The sequence below is a fragment of the Ostrinia nubilalis genome, chromosome 9, assembly GCF_963855985.1.
Source record: "Ostrinia nubilalis chromosome 9, ilOstNubi1.1, whole genome shotgun sequence".
NCBI lineage: Eukaryota > Metazoa > Arthropoda > Insecta > Lepidoptera > Crambidae > Ostrinia > Ostrinia nubilalis.
This window is the reverse complement of record NC_087096.1, coordinates 15,675,831-15,695,375: the sequence shown is the minus strand read 5'-3', so window position 1 is coordinate 15,695,375 and position 19,545 is coordinate 15,675,831. Positions and strand designations below refer to the sequence as shown.

General features: G+C 34.3%; 1 protein-coding gene across 1 annotated transcript; it reads right to left on the bottom strand.

The window, feature by feature from the left end:
• Positions 1 to 12,027: 12,027 nt before the first annotated feature.
• LOC135074776 (uncharacterized) lies at positions 12,028 to 13,780 on the bottom strand. Its single transcript, XM_063969159.1, has 4 exons — positions 13,394 to 13,780; positions 13,088 to 13,168; positions 12,768 to 12,848; positions 12,028 to 12,388 (listed from the first exon to the last, which is right to left on the bottom strand). Coding segments are annotated over exons 1-4 (525 nt in total). The 5' UTR covers positions 13,396 to 13,780.
• Between the last annotated feature and the right edge of the window lie 5,765 nt (positions 13,781 to 19,545).

The window sequence follows — 19,545 nt, the reverse complement described above, 5'->3', positions numbered from 1 at the left end:
GAAAGACCAATTTAGTAATAAGCTTATTATTACATAAGGATGGTCCACGTTTTCAAAACCTCTATGTGTATTCTAAATCTTTGTATCAACCTAAATATATATTTTTAGAAAAAGTATTGGCTATGGTTTCAGGCATATCTTACTATAAATACAATCATAACAGTGAAATTTTAAGTCCACACGAAGCTCTACCTGACTCAATAATTGTATTCGACGATGTGGCCTGTGAAAATCAAAATAATATTCGTGATTATTTCGCAATGGGACGACACAAAAATATAGATTGTTTTTATATCAATCAAACTTATACTAAAATACCCAAGCAACTTGTAAGGGATAACTCTAACCTTATAATATTATTTAAACAAGATGATATCAATTTGAAACATATTTATGATGAACACGTAGGTTCTGATATGTCATGGAATCAATTCCGTGAAATGTGCTCAATTGTTTGGAATAAAGCATTCAAGTATGTCGTTATAAACAAAGATTGTGAACGAGACAAAGGATATTATAGAATGGGTTTTGATACATTCATAGTTATTAACTAGTATTCATAAGTAGTTGTATTATTCCCATTTAATCAGTTGCTTTTGAGAATTCATACAGAGTAGAATCATATCTAAAATGGAGCGAAATCTTAAAGAACAAATTTTGAAATCTGCAACAGCTGTAAAAAGAAAGATAAATTTGATTAAAGATACCAAAAATAGAAATGATTTGGTCTTAAATACAATATTTAAACCTATTGTTGATCCGCTTAATCAACTAACCAACAAAACTGATGAAGAATACCAAGAAATAGAAAAAAATATAGATGAAAAAATATTACCGAAAAAAATAAAACAAAATCATAGCGAGTCATCGTGTTCTGAGAGTGAAGATTATACGGAGTCAGTTGATGGAAAAGATCACTCAGATAGTGAGATTTTTCAAAGTACAAATCAAACTCTTACTGTATCGCCAACTTTAGATCCTAATATCAGCGATGGTTCATTTAAATCACTTTTATAGTCACCAAATACAACAAATGAATCTATGTCATGGTCAACCTCCTCGGAAGTGATACAAAACATTCCGTATGGGTTCAGAAATGAGCGAGGAAAACTGATGATTGGGAAAGCTCGAGTTTATGATGATGATCGCACTTCAGGGTGGAAAATTGGAAATAATATTTACAAAAAGACACCTGGCTTGAAAGAATTATTGTGTAAGAAAACCCCTAATTTGAATATTATTACAGAAGAAGACTTGCAAAATTATAAAATTATACTTATAGACACCAGTGCACATAAACGTAATTGGGATCCATCCAAAGCAATAAATAGCAACAAAGGATTCAAATACATGAATATAATTAAGCCCTTGTTCAAATATTCAAAGAATGTTTCGAGTAGTATGGAAAGTATTCCAACTATTTCTAGAGGAGAAGGTATGAAACTACTGAAAAAAGTGAAAGCTAATACAGACATTGTATATTGGGATGATCCAAACGAGCTAGTAGAACGACTGAAATTACTATATGCATCAAAAGAAGCTGGAAACACTGGGTTGAATAATGAAATTTATGCAATAATTGAGGAATTATATGAAGCTGGCCTCATAAACGTTGAATATAAAAAGAATACATTTGGAAAATTAGGCAGTCTCTATGCGACAGTAAAGAAAGCACCAAGCGTGCAATGAATATCGACAAATTTGGTCATCATGTACATAAGCGTTTACGTTTAGCAGAATTCATTGATTCCACTAATACGTTAATAAAAACAGGAACAGGTGATTTTGATTTAAAATTGGCACGGTTAAAAGGATTACAATTTCCTGAACAAGACGACGAAGCTGTGAATAAAGCGTATTTAGAAAAACATGTTTCTGAACTGAAAAATGAAATTAAAAAAATTCACAGTAACGTAAAAAACTACTTAAAAATTTTAGAAAAAGCGACAACCGACAGTTTGGGTACATTATATTACACTAAAAAAGAAATCGATCGCATGATTCAACAGAACTCAACTACAAAATGAGTAAACAAGATATAGTCAACGAACTTCACAGAGCAGCAAGAAGGAACTTTTCCCGCCGATGTACAATCATAAAAAAAATAGACGATTTATGGCAGGCTGACCTTATAGATTTGCAAAAATATTCAAAATATAACAAAGGATTTAAATACGTTCTGGTAGTAATTGATGCGTTTTCAAAGTACGTATGGGTTAGACCATTAAAAGCAAAGTCTAAGACATGTGTCACGAAAGCTATGCAAAATATATTATCTCACACAGCACGAACCCCCAAAAATTTGCAAACTGATTTTGGTACTGAGTTTTATAATGTTACTTTTAATCACCTAACTCAAAAACATAATATAAACCATTATTCTACATTTTCTGTTAAAAAAGCATCCATAGTAGAACGAGTAATACGAACAATCAAATCACATCTTTACAAACTTTTTAGTTTATGTGGACGATATCAATGGATTGGAAATAATATGGATTCCGTCATCCAGCATTATAATAATACGATACACAGAATTACTAAATGTAAACCTGTTGATGTAACTTCATTAAACGAGTCATTAGTTCGGGCTAACATTGTCAGATCATATCAAAATAAAACAAATAAAAGATCTAAATTGGTCGACAGAAATTTTTCGCATTATAAAGGATAACCGAACTAATCCTAAAACTTATCAAATAGAAGACAAATACAAACAAAAGATATTAGGTTCTTTTTATGAACACGAATTACAAAAAACCAAATACCCAGACCTCTACCTCATCGAGAAAGTCTTAAAAAGAAAAGGAAATAAACTGTTTGTGAAATGGTTAGGCTTAAATAATGAAGAGAATAGTTGGGTGGATAAAAAAGAACTTGTAACATAGTATAAATAACACATAATGGTATCTTTGCGTCACTTGTGGATTATCGATGAAGGAGGGCAGTGGTATTATTAACAGCCTAATAGATCGTTTACCGTTTGAGCTACATTTACCTGGCTATCAATTTTGTGGACCTGGCACACAACTCCAGAAACGATTACTAAAGGGCAATCGAGGTATTAACAAATTGGATGAAGCTTGCATGTATCACGATATTGCTTACACCAACAGTGATTTGAACGTTCGGCATAAGGCTGATTTAGAACTTTTGAATATGGCTAAAAGAAGATTAAAATCTAAAGATGCTGGCAAAGGAGAAAAAATTGCATCATGGATAGTAAAAAATACCATGAAGACAAAACTCAAAGCAGGCGCTGGGGTAAAACCATTTATGTCTGGCGTAAAAAAGATACATTCTCTATTAAAAAAACTTAAATCTAAAGACAATCGTTCAGCTATCAAACATGCATATGCAGCTGCAAAGAAGCTATTTAAAAACAAAAAGGGAATTCGTTTGCCACGCTTTATTCCTATTCCAAAATATGGAGGATTTTTACCTCTTATTCCCATTTTCGCGGGGTTGTCGGCTTTGGGATCACTGGCTGGAGGCGCGGCGGGGATAGCAAAGGCAGTTAATGATTCTAAAGCGGCTCAAAGAAGTCTTCAAGAGGCAGAACGACACAATAGGATGATGGAAGCAGTGGCTGTAGGGAAAGGCTTGTATATAAAACCTCATAAAAAAGGAGCAGGCTTATATTTAGAACCTTCAAAAAACTAATTAAGCGGCTACCCAGGCGTGCGCTGAATAATTTGGATATTTTAGACAACACTAAAGACATACCATATTTTCGTGGGGTCTTTATGCGAGACACATTACCTTCAAAATCTAGAAAAATAGAATGTGCAATACTAAATTTAGACAGCTCAGATAATCCAGGAACACATTGGGTAGCCTATGTTAAGCAAAACAAATATGTTGAATATTTTGATAGTTTTGGCAATTTAAAACCACCATTAGAATTGATAAAATATTTAAACCATTTACCTATAAACTATAATTACATACAACAACAAAAATTTGGCACCGTAAACTGCGGTCATCTATGTATAAAATTTTTAAGAGACTATTGGAAAGAGATACCTATATAATAATGAAGTAGATCAAAATATGTCACTACAAAAATGTCTTTCACTGTGTCTATCACCGGGAGAGGTGCGTCTTTGACAACAAACTACTCACCTACATTAGCATTAAATGGAAACTATGAGTGTGGTCTTTTATACTTCTCTACATTCAACTCTATACCAAATGTAGATGAAAGAAACAATAAATTTTATTATGACAAAGATAAAATTGTAACGATTCCTGAAGGTTCCTATGAACTTGAAGATATTTGTGATTATTTAAGGAGTAACATCCAAAACACTGCTTTACAATTGAATTGCAATAATAATACATTGAAGACTACTATTTACTGCTCTAAAGAAATAGATTTCGATAAAAACGATTCACTTGGTAGAATATTAGGATTTGGTAAAAGTAAAGTAAAACCATTTATAAGTACAGAATCGCAATATCCAGTCAACATTTTACCTACAACCATCGTGCGCATCGAATGTGATGTAGTAAGCGGTTCATTTGTGAATGGAAGAGCTAGTCATATAATTCACGAATTTGTTCCTAATGTACCACCTGGCTATCGAATTATTGAAGTACCTTAAGTATTAACCGCCTCTGTGGTCTAGTGGTAAGACCACCTGCTTCAGACGCAGAGGTCCCGGGTTCGATTCCCAGTGGGGGCAGATTTTTCTGTTCGGTTTGGTTGGTGGTAGGGCTTGTTCTAAGTCCGCCTGGCTAGCTACCACCATCTTACCTAAGTCTGTCGCCATAACAACAATGTTAACAGCATTGTTGTGTTCCGGCAGTTAGAGGTAAGATAGCCAGTTCCTCCGTGGTTGAGGATTCCGGGTGAAGCTCGCTTCCACCTTCGGCCTGATCATCACTTACCATCAGGTGAGATACAGGCCAAGAGCTTCCTCGTTGTGGATAAAAAAAAAAAAAAAAAAAAACCTAAAAATTTAATATATTTTCCAGTCAATCAAAGTTCAATAGGTGAAATAAATATTAGACTGCTAGATTCAGAAAATAAACAAATTAATTTACGCGGCGAAGAAGTGCAGCTGTATTTACACTTCAGAAAAAATGCTAAATTTCAATAAAAACCCTTCTACCTCAAGTATTCAACTCATTCCTAAAAGAACCATTCATAAAGGAGCACCGATTCAACTGAAAAAGAAACTTACTAAGAACAATAAGGAATTTCTCAAATTAATAGGCTTATTACGATGAACATTTTAAATGTATCCCAACAAACGTCATACGACAACAGTATCGAAAGTTTTGAATATCATTCATATAAACCATATGTAACAAGTTTTAACAAAAATGATGAAATACGTATACCTATAAATCAGCAAGACTTGTATGTATTGCCAGCACTCAGCACTTTGTATATTGAAGGCAAAGCAAATGTAGTTAAATTAACTACTAAAGAAAAAGTATCTAGCATACATTTTGTGAACAATCCTGTGTTGTTCCTATTTCAAGACATTCGCTATGAATTGAATGGAATAGAAATCGATAAGATTAAAAACGCTGGTATTACGACGACCATTAAATCGTATCTTTCGTTAAATGAAAATGAATCTCAAACTGCAAGAGTTTGGGGTTGGTCAGATACCGGTATAGATGTTCATGATGGTGCGTTTTCGGTTTCTATACCTTTGAATAAAATTTTAGGATTCGCTGAAGATTATGAAAAAATCATTTTAAACTGTAAACATGAATTAGTGTTACTAAGAAGTAATACGAATCTCAATGCTGTACAGTTGAAGAATGACGAAGTTGTAGATGACATATTAATAGATAAAATTGTTTGGAGAGTCCCTCACGTCAAAGTTTCTGATCGGGAAAGAATTAATTTATTGAAACATTTAGAGAAAGATCGTTCTATAACGCTAGCATTTAGAAATTGGGATTTGTATGAATATCCTCTGCTACCTAAGACACGTAAACACACATGGTCAATCAAAACATCTTCGCAAATCGACAAGCCTCGATTTGTTATTATTGCGTTACAAACTGCCCGCAAGCATAAACCAGAAAAGTCCATGTCAGAATTTGACCATTGTAATATACGCGATGTAAAAGTTTATTTAAATTCTTTGTATTATCCCTACGAAAGTTTAAACGTCAGTTTTTCAAGCGATAGGTATGCTTTATTATATGAGCAATATTCAAGGTTTCAACAGTCATATTACGGACGTCGTGCCGAGCCTTTGTTGTCTCTCAAAAAGTTTAAAGATATTGCTCCGTTATTTGTGATTGACTGTTCTCGACAACACGAAACGTTAAAAGGTTCCATAGACGTGAGAGTTGAAATAGAAAGCGATCAAGAAATACCTGATCAGACTGCGGCTTATTGTTTGATATTAAATGACTGTATATTTGAGTATAAACCCCTAAGTAATATTATAAAAAAGGTATCATGAGCAGAGAAATTATTTATGTGGATTTACAAGGATTCAAAAATATGCATAATGATTTTATTGTAAAAGAATTGGCTACAGCTACGGAACACAATACCCAATTTTTTTTAGTAAAACCACCGTATCCCTTTTCTGCTTTAACATACAAAGAAAAGAAAATGGTTTGTTGGCTTGAAAAACACAGACACCTCCTTTGGCGGGAAGGTCTTATAGACTATAGAGAATTTAAAAGAATAGTAAAACATTTTTTAAAAGACTATCATATAATTGTAAAGGGTGAAGAAAAAGTAAAATGGATGCAGGAATTGTGTGGCCATAATTATGTTACAGATATAAGCAATAAGGGTATTCCTAATTTAAATACCCTGAGTGAAATGTACTGTATGAATTTTAAGTGTTATAACTGTTTTACTCATACTAATTCACAATATTGTGCTTTAAAAAATGTTGTGTGTATAAGAAAATGGTGTGTACAGAAAAAGATTACTGTGAATTAATTTAAAAAGAAAAATTAAATAAAATGTTAATGTAGATTTAAAATTGTATGTAGTTTAATAATAGTTTTTATGTTAATTTAATATTGTGATTATAAATATTTTCTAATTAATAAATATTAATGATTCAAATAACTTTTTTATTTTTTTAACATCTTAGAAATTGTTGCATTTTAAGGATCTGAGGTTTATTACAATTAATTGTAGATACTCATCCTTAAAAATATTAACAAGAACCTTATAACTTAAAATGCAAAAATATCTACACAGTAAAATGAAAACCCAAGATTGAGGTAAATATGTTTTATTTTTATTATAATAATTACCTAGTTACAAACTTTTATTTACTTACAAATATATTACACAATAATTATAATAAAATTATCATTTACATAGTAGCCCATATCTAAAACTAACATTTTACTTTTAAGATAATAAGAAAAAACAAAAATAGAAATCACAAAACTAATATTCACTTCCTCCAAGTTTCCGAGATATTTTTGATACAAGTTCCTCCGTTTCATGAAGGATATTGTCCACCACACTTGTCACAATGTATTGAGCACTAGTGATTACATCTCCGTCTCTTGAATCATCCTCGATCGCCTCCGGAGAAGTAGTCAAGTCAAAAATCTTTATTTTTATGAGCTGTCGTCCTTCTTTTTCATGCTTCACTTTAACGAAAGATGTTGACGCCATCTTCAACTTCTTGTCCAAATTCTGTGCACTCTTCCTGGATTTTGAAATTCCTCATTTCTTCTTAATATTTTCTTGTGCCGGCAAGTTTGGTAACGGGTGACAATCTTCAGCAAAATAAATCGGAGTCCAATCAGGACTACCAACGTTTACTAACGTGGACGACATCTTGAATTATTATTTGTAACAAAAACTTAAGATGACTGCTCGCTGTGAATATCGATGTGGTAATGACTCTCACTTTGAGCAATTTAATAGGACATAGCGTAAACATTGTGCTGACATGCAACTGCAATCTGACCTATCTCAGGTGCGAGACTTAGTGTGAACAAAAACCTGTTGAAACTTGTATCAAGCAAGCGTGCATGTTTCCATGTATGCAATCTGATCGATGTTCAGAAACGATAAAAAATGTGATCTATTTAGCACAAATTGAAACAAGTCAGAACTTGCATTTAACAAGAAACTAAATAAGAAAAAGGTATGCAATGAAACATGAGAATACTGAAATGTAATTTATTAATAATTGTCACCCATATACCTATTACATTATTTACAAAATAGGACAAAAATGTTTATCTACAATACATAACTAAAACTTACTTCTATTTATATTACTAATATTCTAACGCGATATTTATCTAACAATCCTTATCTATCCATAACTATGATAAAACTAACAAATAAAGTAGGTACTAATAAATAAGCATACAGCATCAAAAAGTTATAGAATAATGTCCCCACGACTTAGTGGCGATATTATTATCCATAATAAAGCGTTTGTCATCTTTCTTTGAAAGTGCTATTTTATTTTGTTCTCTTGTATAAATTTGGTGCTTGATTGTTTTAAAAAGCACATTTTTGCCTCTAAGGTCTGTTCCTGTTGAAAGAACTTTTACATAATCTGAAAAGTTTAATTTCTTGGTCACAGGTTTTTTTACCCCTTTTGCCTTTTTGATTTCATAATTGTCAGTTTTTATGCTGTACAATTTTGATCGTAACCCTACAAACTCTAACAATAATTGTCCACCTAATTCGTCTTTAAATAATCCAGGCACCTTTTTGTTCTTTGGGATGATATTGTAACAGTTGTTATCAACATAATTGCTTGTATCAAAATAGATCGCGAAATTTTCTTTCAAATCTCGATAAAAATCATCTGTGTGTATATCATATAGTAAACTATCAGTGTCCGTGTAACACAAAGATATTTTTTCTTTGTAAAAGTTTTTCATTACAGAATAATGAAAGTCATACATGTGACTTTTTGATAACTCTAACACTGAAAACCCTATGTAAATGGGCTTATTTAAAATAACCTTCTCACGTTGTAATTGTATCGCAACTAAGTTTTCATCAAACACTGTTGCACTATGAAAATTAGGACGGGCAATCAATTGTTCGGCGGAATGACATTTGTTAGTTACATTGCGCTCATCATGCCATGTACTGACAAGCTTTACATCAACTCTGCGTTCTGTATCTTCTAATGTCTTTCCAAAAATACTGTTATTTAACAGTTTAAAAAAATCTTGCTCAAAAGCAGATGTTGATTTCTGTCTAAGCTCCGTATTTAAATCAATGTATATTTTTAAATACGGGCTCTGCTTGAATGTTATAGCTTTATGAATTTTCTTAAGTACCAATCCGTGTTTGATGCATATTTTTAAATGAACATAATGAATGACATAATTATGTTTATTGAACAAGTTAGGTATAAGTTTCTTATGCTTTGAGCCTAGTGGAACATAATTTTGTGCACAAAATGGAAGGTTGTTATGCAAGTCATGCAAGCTTTCAGGATAATCGATATCTACTTCCAAAATATACCCGTAATCGCTATTGTCGGGAACATTAACTATGTCAAGCTGATTACACTCTTCTTTACTCAAAAACTTAAAATCTGCGTATGGCAAGTAACTACACATGGCATGTCCGGTTATTGCAATCTAAATACATCAAATAATTTTGAGGTTGACTTGAATCAAAATCAGACTGATATTTGTTATTCGATTTTGCGTATCTTTGAGAACACAAACAAATACCCCCTCGAATACCACTTTGTATCATACGAATTATATCTAAGTCAGATAGAAGTTCTAACTTGACATTTGTTTTCAAAAGTATAGCATCAAAGCTGAGACTTGGTGCAGTAAGATAGAAAGCAGGATCTAAATCATAGTTACTTTTACAAGTAAGCCGAAACTTTTCGAATATATCAGCTAGTAATAAAACATCACTTTTCACGTATAAATCTGTATACATTCCTAAGTTTTTAATTTTAAACGCTTTCCAGACTTTAAGGGCATGTTCGTAATCAGATGTACTTATGGATTCGCCCGTAAGACTGCTATAAAAATCGTCTATTGACGGCAAGCTCGTTTCATCATAAACAGTCCAGTTAGACATATATTCATAAGGATAAATACCTTTTCTACGCAATAATGCAAATTGATGTTCATTTAGACAAATTTTATGTAAATGTGTGAAGTCAGCATGGTTAAGATTATTAGCCAACTGTTCTAAACTGGTGCCCATAAATTTAAATGTATCAACAAATCTTGCTGCAACAAAAGTATCGTCTGAAAGAGGAATAAACTTAGTAAAGGAGATGTAATTTTCCTTACTTTTTGGAATTACTTTGATGGACCCGGGAATACGGCTTAGCTCCCGAATGAACAAATGGCAGTCATAGCCTGACAAATTGTGAAAAAAAATTGGAACGAATTTTGGGATTTGAAACTTAAGATTACAAAACGAGTGAGCGGCGCCTCTATAGGTACCTGTGAAGTGACAGTGATCTCTCACTTTATCACCAATTAACAAATTTGAACATAAGTAACAATACTCCGCGCTGTCAAATTTGTATAAATCGTCACCGTCAAAAATAATAGGCACAGGATCCTCGGAAGCCGATTTAATGATGCTGAAAACTTTTTTTATGTCCCTCTGTAAATAATCAACAAACTTTGATGCACAATCAGGGCCACGATAACTTACTAAACGATTAAGACTACTATCATAATTACAGACAATGTAATATGCAAACGCAGCTGGAATATGTCGTTGTGTATTCGTTGTGTGATGCCCTTGAGTTTCGTTGCATGGTTGGAGCAACGTTTCGAAATCAGCGTATATTACAAAAGGTATGAATTGTTTACATTGAAAATTTTTAAACTGAACTACAGACCCTTTATCTGGAAGAACAGTCGTGACCCCTCCACACTCATGCTTCTCATATTGTAAATTTGATTTAAAAAATAGCAAGCAATCATCGCAAAAGTAAATCTTCCCATGATGTTTAGTAACTTGCTTTCTTATCAATTTAGGAAGATCCTTTATGTGACAATAATGCGATTTACAACCATCTTGCAACAAAAGCATGTTAACGTGGTACTTTTTTCTTAGTTTGGTTTTGTATAATGGGCCCGTAATATTGTTTTTACTATCCAAACCATAGACATTAACACTGATATTTTCGTTATTCTTTTCAAATATCTTTATGTCTTTAAATGAAACAGGGAAGGACATATTACTTAAATTTAATATAGTACTGAAGTGAGGATACGAAGACACTCGAAAACCATTCTTTTTTGCTGGGTACAACGCAGCCATTACAGTCCATGCGAAACAATATTCATCATTATTTTTGATGTTTACACATGCCCGTTTCGAACTAATCGTTTTTGGCAATTTAATATAGCATGACCCTTTTAAAGGCGAATACCTATTAATGTTCGTTTCAAGATACTGAATTTCTAAAAGAGACCACCCACTTCCCTTTTCCTGGAATTCATCTATCTTTTTACAAAGAATTTCAGAAACAATCTCCAAGAAATCATTAAAAATATAGTTTTGATGTATGGCAATATTTTCTGTTGCAAATGACTTTATTTCCATGGAATCATCTTTAGGTAGAATTACTTTAACAAATAGTTCAAAGTTTATTTTCACGTTAACATGATTAGCTAACGCAGAGTCAATAAGTCTTTTCAACTTTGAAGCAATGCTAAGCAAGAACTGCCTTGGGCAAGTAGCAGCTACAGCGCTATCATCATCCGCTTGACGCTCGCGCTCTGCGCGTATACGATAAGAAGCTATGCGGTTCCGAAATGCTGAACTGATTTTTTCAATGCCTGTATCAAACTGTACTGCACAGTTATTTTTATGTTTAGTGCTACGCAAGTGACCTGGGAAGGCTTTACTTTTAACAGACTCTTCACAAATTGAACAGTAAATAGTTTTACCCATGTTGAAAGAGTGACAAATTGGATAAAGACAAGTAATTAAGACACAAAAATATTATAAGTTGAATAAAAGTATAATTAAAAACTTACAAATTAATTATCTTAAAACTAAAATAGACACCTACTTCTAAAGATTAAAAAAATCACTTTAACTCACTATTTGTTCTTATAAAATATTGGGTCCTTGTGGAACCGCCGCTTTGCGTCCCTTGCAATTTTTTTTAATTGCACCCAGAGCGGATCGTTGGGCTTCACCCTCAAGCGCAACTGTGCAGTCCACTTTTCAGCCCGCTGACGAGGATCCAGGTCGATGATGTCGCAGTTGTTAAACACCTTGACATCGAAGAAGATCTCCCCCTCTTCGACCAGCTCGACCTGGCGCGTCACGCCATCAGCGACTCTGCGGGCCAGGGACGACCACAGCGGCGACGCTTTCGGGACTGGCTCGGGGCACGGTCCGTCGGAGTCGTCGCCGAATAATTCGCTCGAAAGCGATTTCGCAGACTTGGTTGTGCCACTGAAATGATCAAAGTTTAAATTATAATAAGTTCAGGAAAACAATATAGGACCCACAGTTTGAAATGTATGTCAAATAATACTAATAATAATAAATATCCTTAGACATTTTACACTGCGCTTCTAGTCCCAAACTAAGCAAAGCTTGTACCATGGGTACTAGACAACGGATATAAACATACTTAAATACTTTTTTGTAAATACATACTTATCTTATTATACATAGAAAACACCCAGTCCAATACAAACAATTATGTTCATGCACACAAATGTTTGTACTGTGCGGGAATCGAACCCGCTACCTCCGGAATAGTAGTCCGTTCCGAACCACTACACCAAACGGCCGACAAATGAATATTTAAAAAAAATTTAATACATACCTAGTGGACGTCTTTTTCTTTGATTTAGAGGTGGCCGAAGGTGTTTCCGCCTTGGCTGATTTTTTCGCCTTCTTTGCGGGTCTGCAATTTAAATACAAAATAAATTATTAACAATCGTAATTTCCAATGTTATATCACAATTAGATGTGACATTAAAAATACACAACCCACAAAAATTACTATACTTATAGAAAGGCATACTAGGTACTTGTAATCATTATCTCAGATCCTAACTGTTACTTTCCTACAAACACTTCCTGAGCATTTGAAATTATAGTATGTACTGTGTAGTAATAAAGATAGTATAGGTATTTACTTACTGTGGTGGAGGCTGTTCTCCGAAGTCCGAGGGCTCAGACTCAGAGTCCCAGGATGCCACCCGTTTATTATCTGATTGTGACCTAAAAACATTTTTTTTGTTACTTTTTGGTTTTAATCTTTATTGAGTACAACACTAATTCTTAGTTAGACAGAAATCATGACTATAAGCTGAACTAGAATCGAGTTTTTGTGCCGGCGGGAATCGAACCCATTTCAAATCCATGTCAACTACATAACAAAAAACTTAGTGCAATACAACAAATAACTATCTAATCACTTAATAATCACAAAGGAAACTTACGAACATTTTGCGAAGTGAGTAAGCAGCACGAGGAGCACGAGAAGCACGATGAGCACGAGGAGCACGATGAGCAGTTAGGCACTACTTGAGTGTTCGTCAACAGAGGAGACTCGATTGATGGAAAGACTTCATGAAACTTATTTATACTTAATTTCATGATGACACACAAGCAAAAGAAGCACGTAAAACACACATGTTGGAAATGTGTGTAAATGCACTGCTTGCATTTCTATGTTCATGGGAAAATAACATAATGATCAAATTTCATTTTTACTGTAGACTGATTTTTGTAGCATCTAAAACAGCACGAATCACGTTCGTTATTATTAGGGCTGTCACCCATAATCCCATAATGTTTTGCAAGATTGTGTTTATATTATGTTGATTCCATTACGAGCAAAGAGGCATGTGCTGTATTATGTATACTTATTTTAAATTAATTTACGATGGAGTAGTGCAGTTATTGACATTAAACATCTAAATATTTATGTCTAATCATACAATTACAAAAACGAATAAAGCCTGGGTGTAATATCAGAACTAACTTTGAAATCTCAATGAAAATACAAATATTACTATCACATACATCTGTAAATATAGATACTTTCACTTTCACCAGCGGAACAACCCTAACACATTTACTAAACTAGTAGCGCATTAGGAGTGGTAGTTAAACTCAGTATCAAAGTAGCTTCACTATTCAACATTATTTAAAAAATACACGTATTGTATGTTGGAGATAAACTAATTACCTAACCATGATATTTCATAACATTATATGTATAAAAATAAGTAAGTAAGTGTGCAAGATTAATTCTTGAGGATAATTAATCATCTACACCATTAAAATGTAGGTTGATATTTCTTCAGATCACGTAAATAAATATATTATAGGTAAATCTACATAAAAATCATTTGCTTTAGTTGTATCATCATAATCAGAGTTATTAAAATAAAGTATCCCAGTTTTACCGACTGGGAATCGAATCCGCTATACCCTTAAACCACTAACCCTATAAGATATTCATTGCACAGAATGATACATAGATTCAAGCTCTAAGAACATTTCCAATGTAAGCTGACCCGTACAAAGCCAACAGCTGAAATAATAAGAGTTCATCTTATGATGGACACATAAGTCTTAAATTTAATATTCTCATAACATTGTAGGTAGCCGAAACGCCGACATAGCAAAATAGTGTGAGAACGTGTCATGTGCTTGCGCGCAAAGCTGCGCAGTTACAATACCTATGTGCAGGATGTCATTTGATACCGATTCAAATTAATTTCTTGCGATAGAGATAAAGGTGGGTTTACATGTAACAAATGCGATGTTTGAATATGTGTTTAGTTTTTAGGTAACTAAAATGTGGTTGAATCAGATATAATAGGTTTATTATTATTTTATCGATCATATTATTTGTCTGTGAAGATGTTCCATCAAAATGTGTATTATAATAAAAGTGATGTCATATTTCCAAATGTATCCCATTGTAGGGATGGCGATTCTTTCCGAAAAAGATCGATTTTTAAATCGTTTGGAATCGAAACCTGATGTATCGATTCACAAAATATCGAGGTCTAAAAGATCGATTCCTAAAATATCGTTTTCTTTTTCTTTTTTTTCAAGTTTGCGTTTCCAATGAATAATTTATAAATGAATTTTATGAATAATACTTATTATGAAATAAGTTATCACTAATTAGTGTAATCAGGGTTCTTTTAGTTCAGAGAATTTAATAATATTGCATTTTTTTCTAACAATCCATTCTTTATCTATATAAAATAGCATTTAGATTTTCCTGGGTTAAATATCGATTCACTGAATCGATCCAGTGCTACATATCGATTTAAAAAATCGATCTTATTTTCCCGAAAAATTATTCGATTAATCGATCTTAGATCGCCATCTCTATCCCATTGTCTTTCGAACAATTTTAATTAACAAGAAAATTATTCCTTTTGAGCCATTCGTAATAAACAATAATGGAGTTACATATTAATAAAAATAGTCACTATTGCAATCATGTGAACCCACCCTAGTCATCATGGTTCATACTGTTAGCTTTCGCAAGTGAACCTCGCACTCCGCCGCGTAAACATCGGTTCGTTCGATTTATTGTCGTGAACATATTATGTACTTGAATTAATAGTAAAATATTATAGTTTAAATTAAAACTAAATCTAGTAGGTAGGTAACGCTTCGTGTTATTAAAATCATGATTTTTGAGTGCACCAAGTTTTCTGACGCTTTTAAATTCGGATCGTTTTAATTTTTATTTTTCTGGTTCGTCATGTGTGGGTAAGTAGACCTTCCTACTTAAATACATTTTTGTAGACTACTATTGATTTTGTTTGTTGGATCTATGCACTGTCATTGTAATTGTCAGCTTTAAAAATATCTCCACCACTTTTAACAGAGATTTACCTAGCTTGCTCAGGTTTAGAAAAACAATCTCTAAAAACTGGTGGTTAGGTATACAAATCTGCTAAGGATCATAAAAAGCATTCGGTTCTTGTCGGCTTGAAAGATAACTCCGTCACTTTCAACAGAGGTTTACCTAGCTTGCTCAGGTTTAGAAAAAATAACCTCTAGAACTAATGGTAGTCATTCAGTAGATGCTTGATAAGTTCGAACTCCACCAAAGAAAATCCTTAGAAATTCAATTGACTGTCTAGCATACTTCTCCACTAATTTGGACGAGGCTGTACCTAGCTTGCTCAGGTTAAGAAAAAACAGTCTCCTGAACTGGTGGATTGGTCGTGTTTAGTCCTTTGAAAGTTGCTCCATCACTTTCAACAGAGGTTTACCTAGCTTGCTCAGGTTTAGAAAAAATAACCTCTAGAACTGATGGTAGTCATTCAATAGATGCTTAACGAACTCCAGCAAAGAAAATCCTTAGAAAGTCAATTATAAATTGCAACCGATATCGAAAAAGTGTAAAATTAATATGTTAGAATAACATTCGCGTGTGGTTTTATTTAATGGTGTTGGTGGTGATCGGCATGCGATAGCTTATTACCGGCGCTCGACACTTGGATACCAGGTGAGTCCTTTATTCTGAATTGGGAACACTAGCACAAGCAAAACAGGGTTCAATCCGACGAAGCGAGCCGCGGCGAGGAGCGAAGCGACGAAGCGAGCCTGCGGCGAGCGTTCGGATTGAACACTGTTTTGCTTGTGCTAGAGTTCCCAATTCATTTACTACTCATGCCGCATACAGGGACTTTATATAGTATAGCCAGCCGATAACAGCGGCCATACAAGGAATAATTAAATTACAAAGCTCAATGATGCAATTCAGGGAAAATTGTTTAGGATATAATCCTGAAATTAAATTAATAAATAAATGTTCAAATATGGGTATATCGCGATCGGGTTTTATTATTGCGTCACTCATTAGAAATAATTACAGTATATTATTGTAATAATAGGCAACTATATCAGTGGTTTTTCCAGAAATCCTGGCGTCAACGCAATTTCTCTATTATTTTACGTCATAATTAAATAAATTATAACATACACTGTTTGTTTTTAAACTGAAGTAAAGTTTGTACCTAATGCGGTTAATCCTGCGGTTAATACAAAGTGCAACCGTCTTGACAATACCTTTTGCAAACGCCGTACAAGATTAACCGTGTCTTGGGCGCACCGCCGAGCTATACCGATAAGACTGCGGCGTATACGCGTTCGTGGTCACACAATAGAATGAGCTATCGATAGCGACTGTGCTATCGTGTCGCGATGCACATGTAGCCTAGCAGACCGATGGTCGCCTAAGCTCGCAGTCAGGTATATACGAGAGTTGGGATACCTACTGGACGTTATGTGGCGTCAGCTTATTCTACGTCAATGATACTAAGAAGTTATTAATAATTTTTATTAACAAATTTATAAATACAGGGTGACTTTTGTATCAGTATCCAAATTTTTTCCTGACATTAGGTATCGTTTATAGATGACATTTTAAATAAAAAATAGGTAGGTCAAATTTTAACATCAACTATTTTTTTCCTAACCAATTAATCACGTAGTGTGGTTACCGCGCTTAGCGCGTAAACGTTTTGCGGGAGAGCTGTACCTCTAGTAGGAAAAACTTTCGAGTTCGTTTCGTTGCGTATTCAAAGTGTCATCGAAAAATTTTGTATGAAAAATTAAACAGCGCCCCCTAGGGCGGCTATAATATAGGGGGCGCTGTTTAATTTTTCATACAAAATTTTTCGATGACACTTTGAATACGCAACGAAACGAACTCGAAAGTTTTTCCTACTAGAGGTACTGGTCGAGCGGAGAGCTGGCAACGTGTGGCAACGCTCGACCGGCCGGCCTGGCCGCGCAGGCGCGCGGCGCTTCAATCAGTCGCCCGCGCAACCCATTACGAGACGCGCGTATCGATGCGCGCGCCGATCGTTCCGTCGTGCGGTCAACGTAACGATGTATTCGCAGCGCGAGTGTTATGAAATGATTCGGTGCTACATTTTAAGTGGAGAGAGTTTGAACCGGGCCCAGAGGAATACCTCGACTTCGTAACCAAGGACTAAACCCAACAGTGCCAAACCGGTGAACGATTTTAGCGGCAAACTGAAGCGAGATCCGCGAGCAAGTAGGTAAGTACCTACACGAGACGCGAAGTGCGAAATGACACTGTAGTTTTAAATAAACTCAAAGACAATGTACAAAAGCGTGCAAGTCTGTCTGGAGAAAAATGTATGCACTTTGGGCAATCATTAAAATAACTACTCATAATTTGTTAGTTTGTTGTTAGGTTAGGTAGGTTTGGTAAGCAATCTCAATTATTGCACATGAAAATAACGATAAATACCCCCGAATAGGTACACAAGATAAGTAGTGTTACCGCTCTCGGTGATTTTATTTTCTTTTTGATAGCGTAATTATTGTCGTAGGTATTTAATTTTTCTACCATAAATTAGTAAGTCTGTTTAATTAAAACGAATTACCACTTTGAAATCTTTTGCATTTTGACGGTCCTAAGCCCGTGAAAGTATGAAGGGAAAATCGACAACTTATAAATCGTATCGCAATGAATGAAATGCGGCGCGGGCAGGCGCGTACGTGTGTGCGTGCGTAAGCGAGTGAGCCGTGACCACGGTGTAAGTGTTTTTTCAGACTGTTTCTGGGTGCTTTATTTTGACATTTTTGTACTGGACGATACAAAAATAAAAAATACGTGTTTTGTCTTTCGCTTCATAGATTATTATATTAAAATTTGGATACTGATACAAAAGTCACCCTGTATAAATAGACCCGTATAATTATAAAAGTGTATCATATGGCACTTCATAGAACCAGGCTGACCCATTGAAGAGTCCAACCCGGCTCCTGCACACCCCTGCTTCTTCAATAATGCAGTAATTCATCAGTATTCAAAGGAGAAGATAAAAGCAATGTAGAGAATTATCGTCCCATATCTATCCTGTGCGCTCTGTCGAAAGTCTTTGAGAGACTAGTTCACAATAGCATCTACCCTTCCCTACATAACATTATTATTGAACAGCAACACGGTTTTGTAAAACGTAGATCAACTAGTACAAATCTTTTAATCTATGCTTCGTATATTTTTGAGAGCATAGACGCCAATAAAAGAACGGATAGTATCTACACTGACTTCCGGAAGGCTTTCGACAGAGTCGACCACAAAATATTATTGGACAAACTCGCATACAACGGCATTCGTGGGGATCTCTGGCGATGGTTTAAATCTTATATAACTAATCGCACCCAGAAAGTAGTTGTGCGTGGGCATGAATCAGAGTTTGTTCCAATTACTTCAGGAGTGCCGCAAGGCTCTATTCTTGGACCTCTGTTGTTCATTCTATTCATTAATGATGTTCATCACTGTTTTAGATTTTGAAGTTTCCTCTTGTATGCTGATGACCTAAAAATTTATAGCACTGTGGAGAGCGATGATGATCATTTGAGATTTCAAGCTGATCTAGACCGCTTCTCTAACTATTGCGTCATAAATAAATTAAAATTAAGTCTCAATAAATGTAAAGCTATAACATTCACCAAAAAAAGAATAACATATAACTATAAATACAGCTTATCTGGTTTGCAACTTGAATCTGTTGAATCTATAAAAGACCTAGGAATCATCCTAGATTCTAAATTAACTCTTGATACTCACATTTATA

What these genes read in the sequence shown, in the direction of transcription:
- LOC135074776 (XM_063969159.1), bottom strand. An exon ending in GGAGAACAGCCTCCACCACA is followed by an intron (nt 12,849 to 13,087) that starts GTAAGTAAATAC and finishes TTTAAATTGCAG; the next exon opens with ACCCGCAAAGAAGGCGAAAA. An exon ending in AAGAAAAAGACGTCCACTAG is followed by an intron (nt 12,389 to 12,767) that starts GTATGTATTAAA and finishes TGATCATTTCAG; the next exon opens with TGGCACAACCAAGTCTGCGA.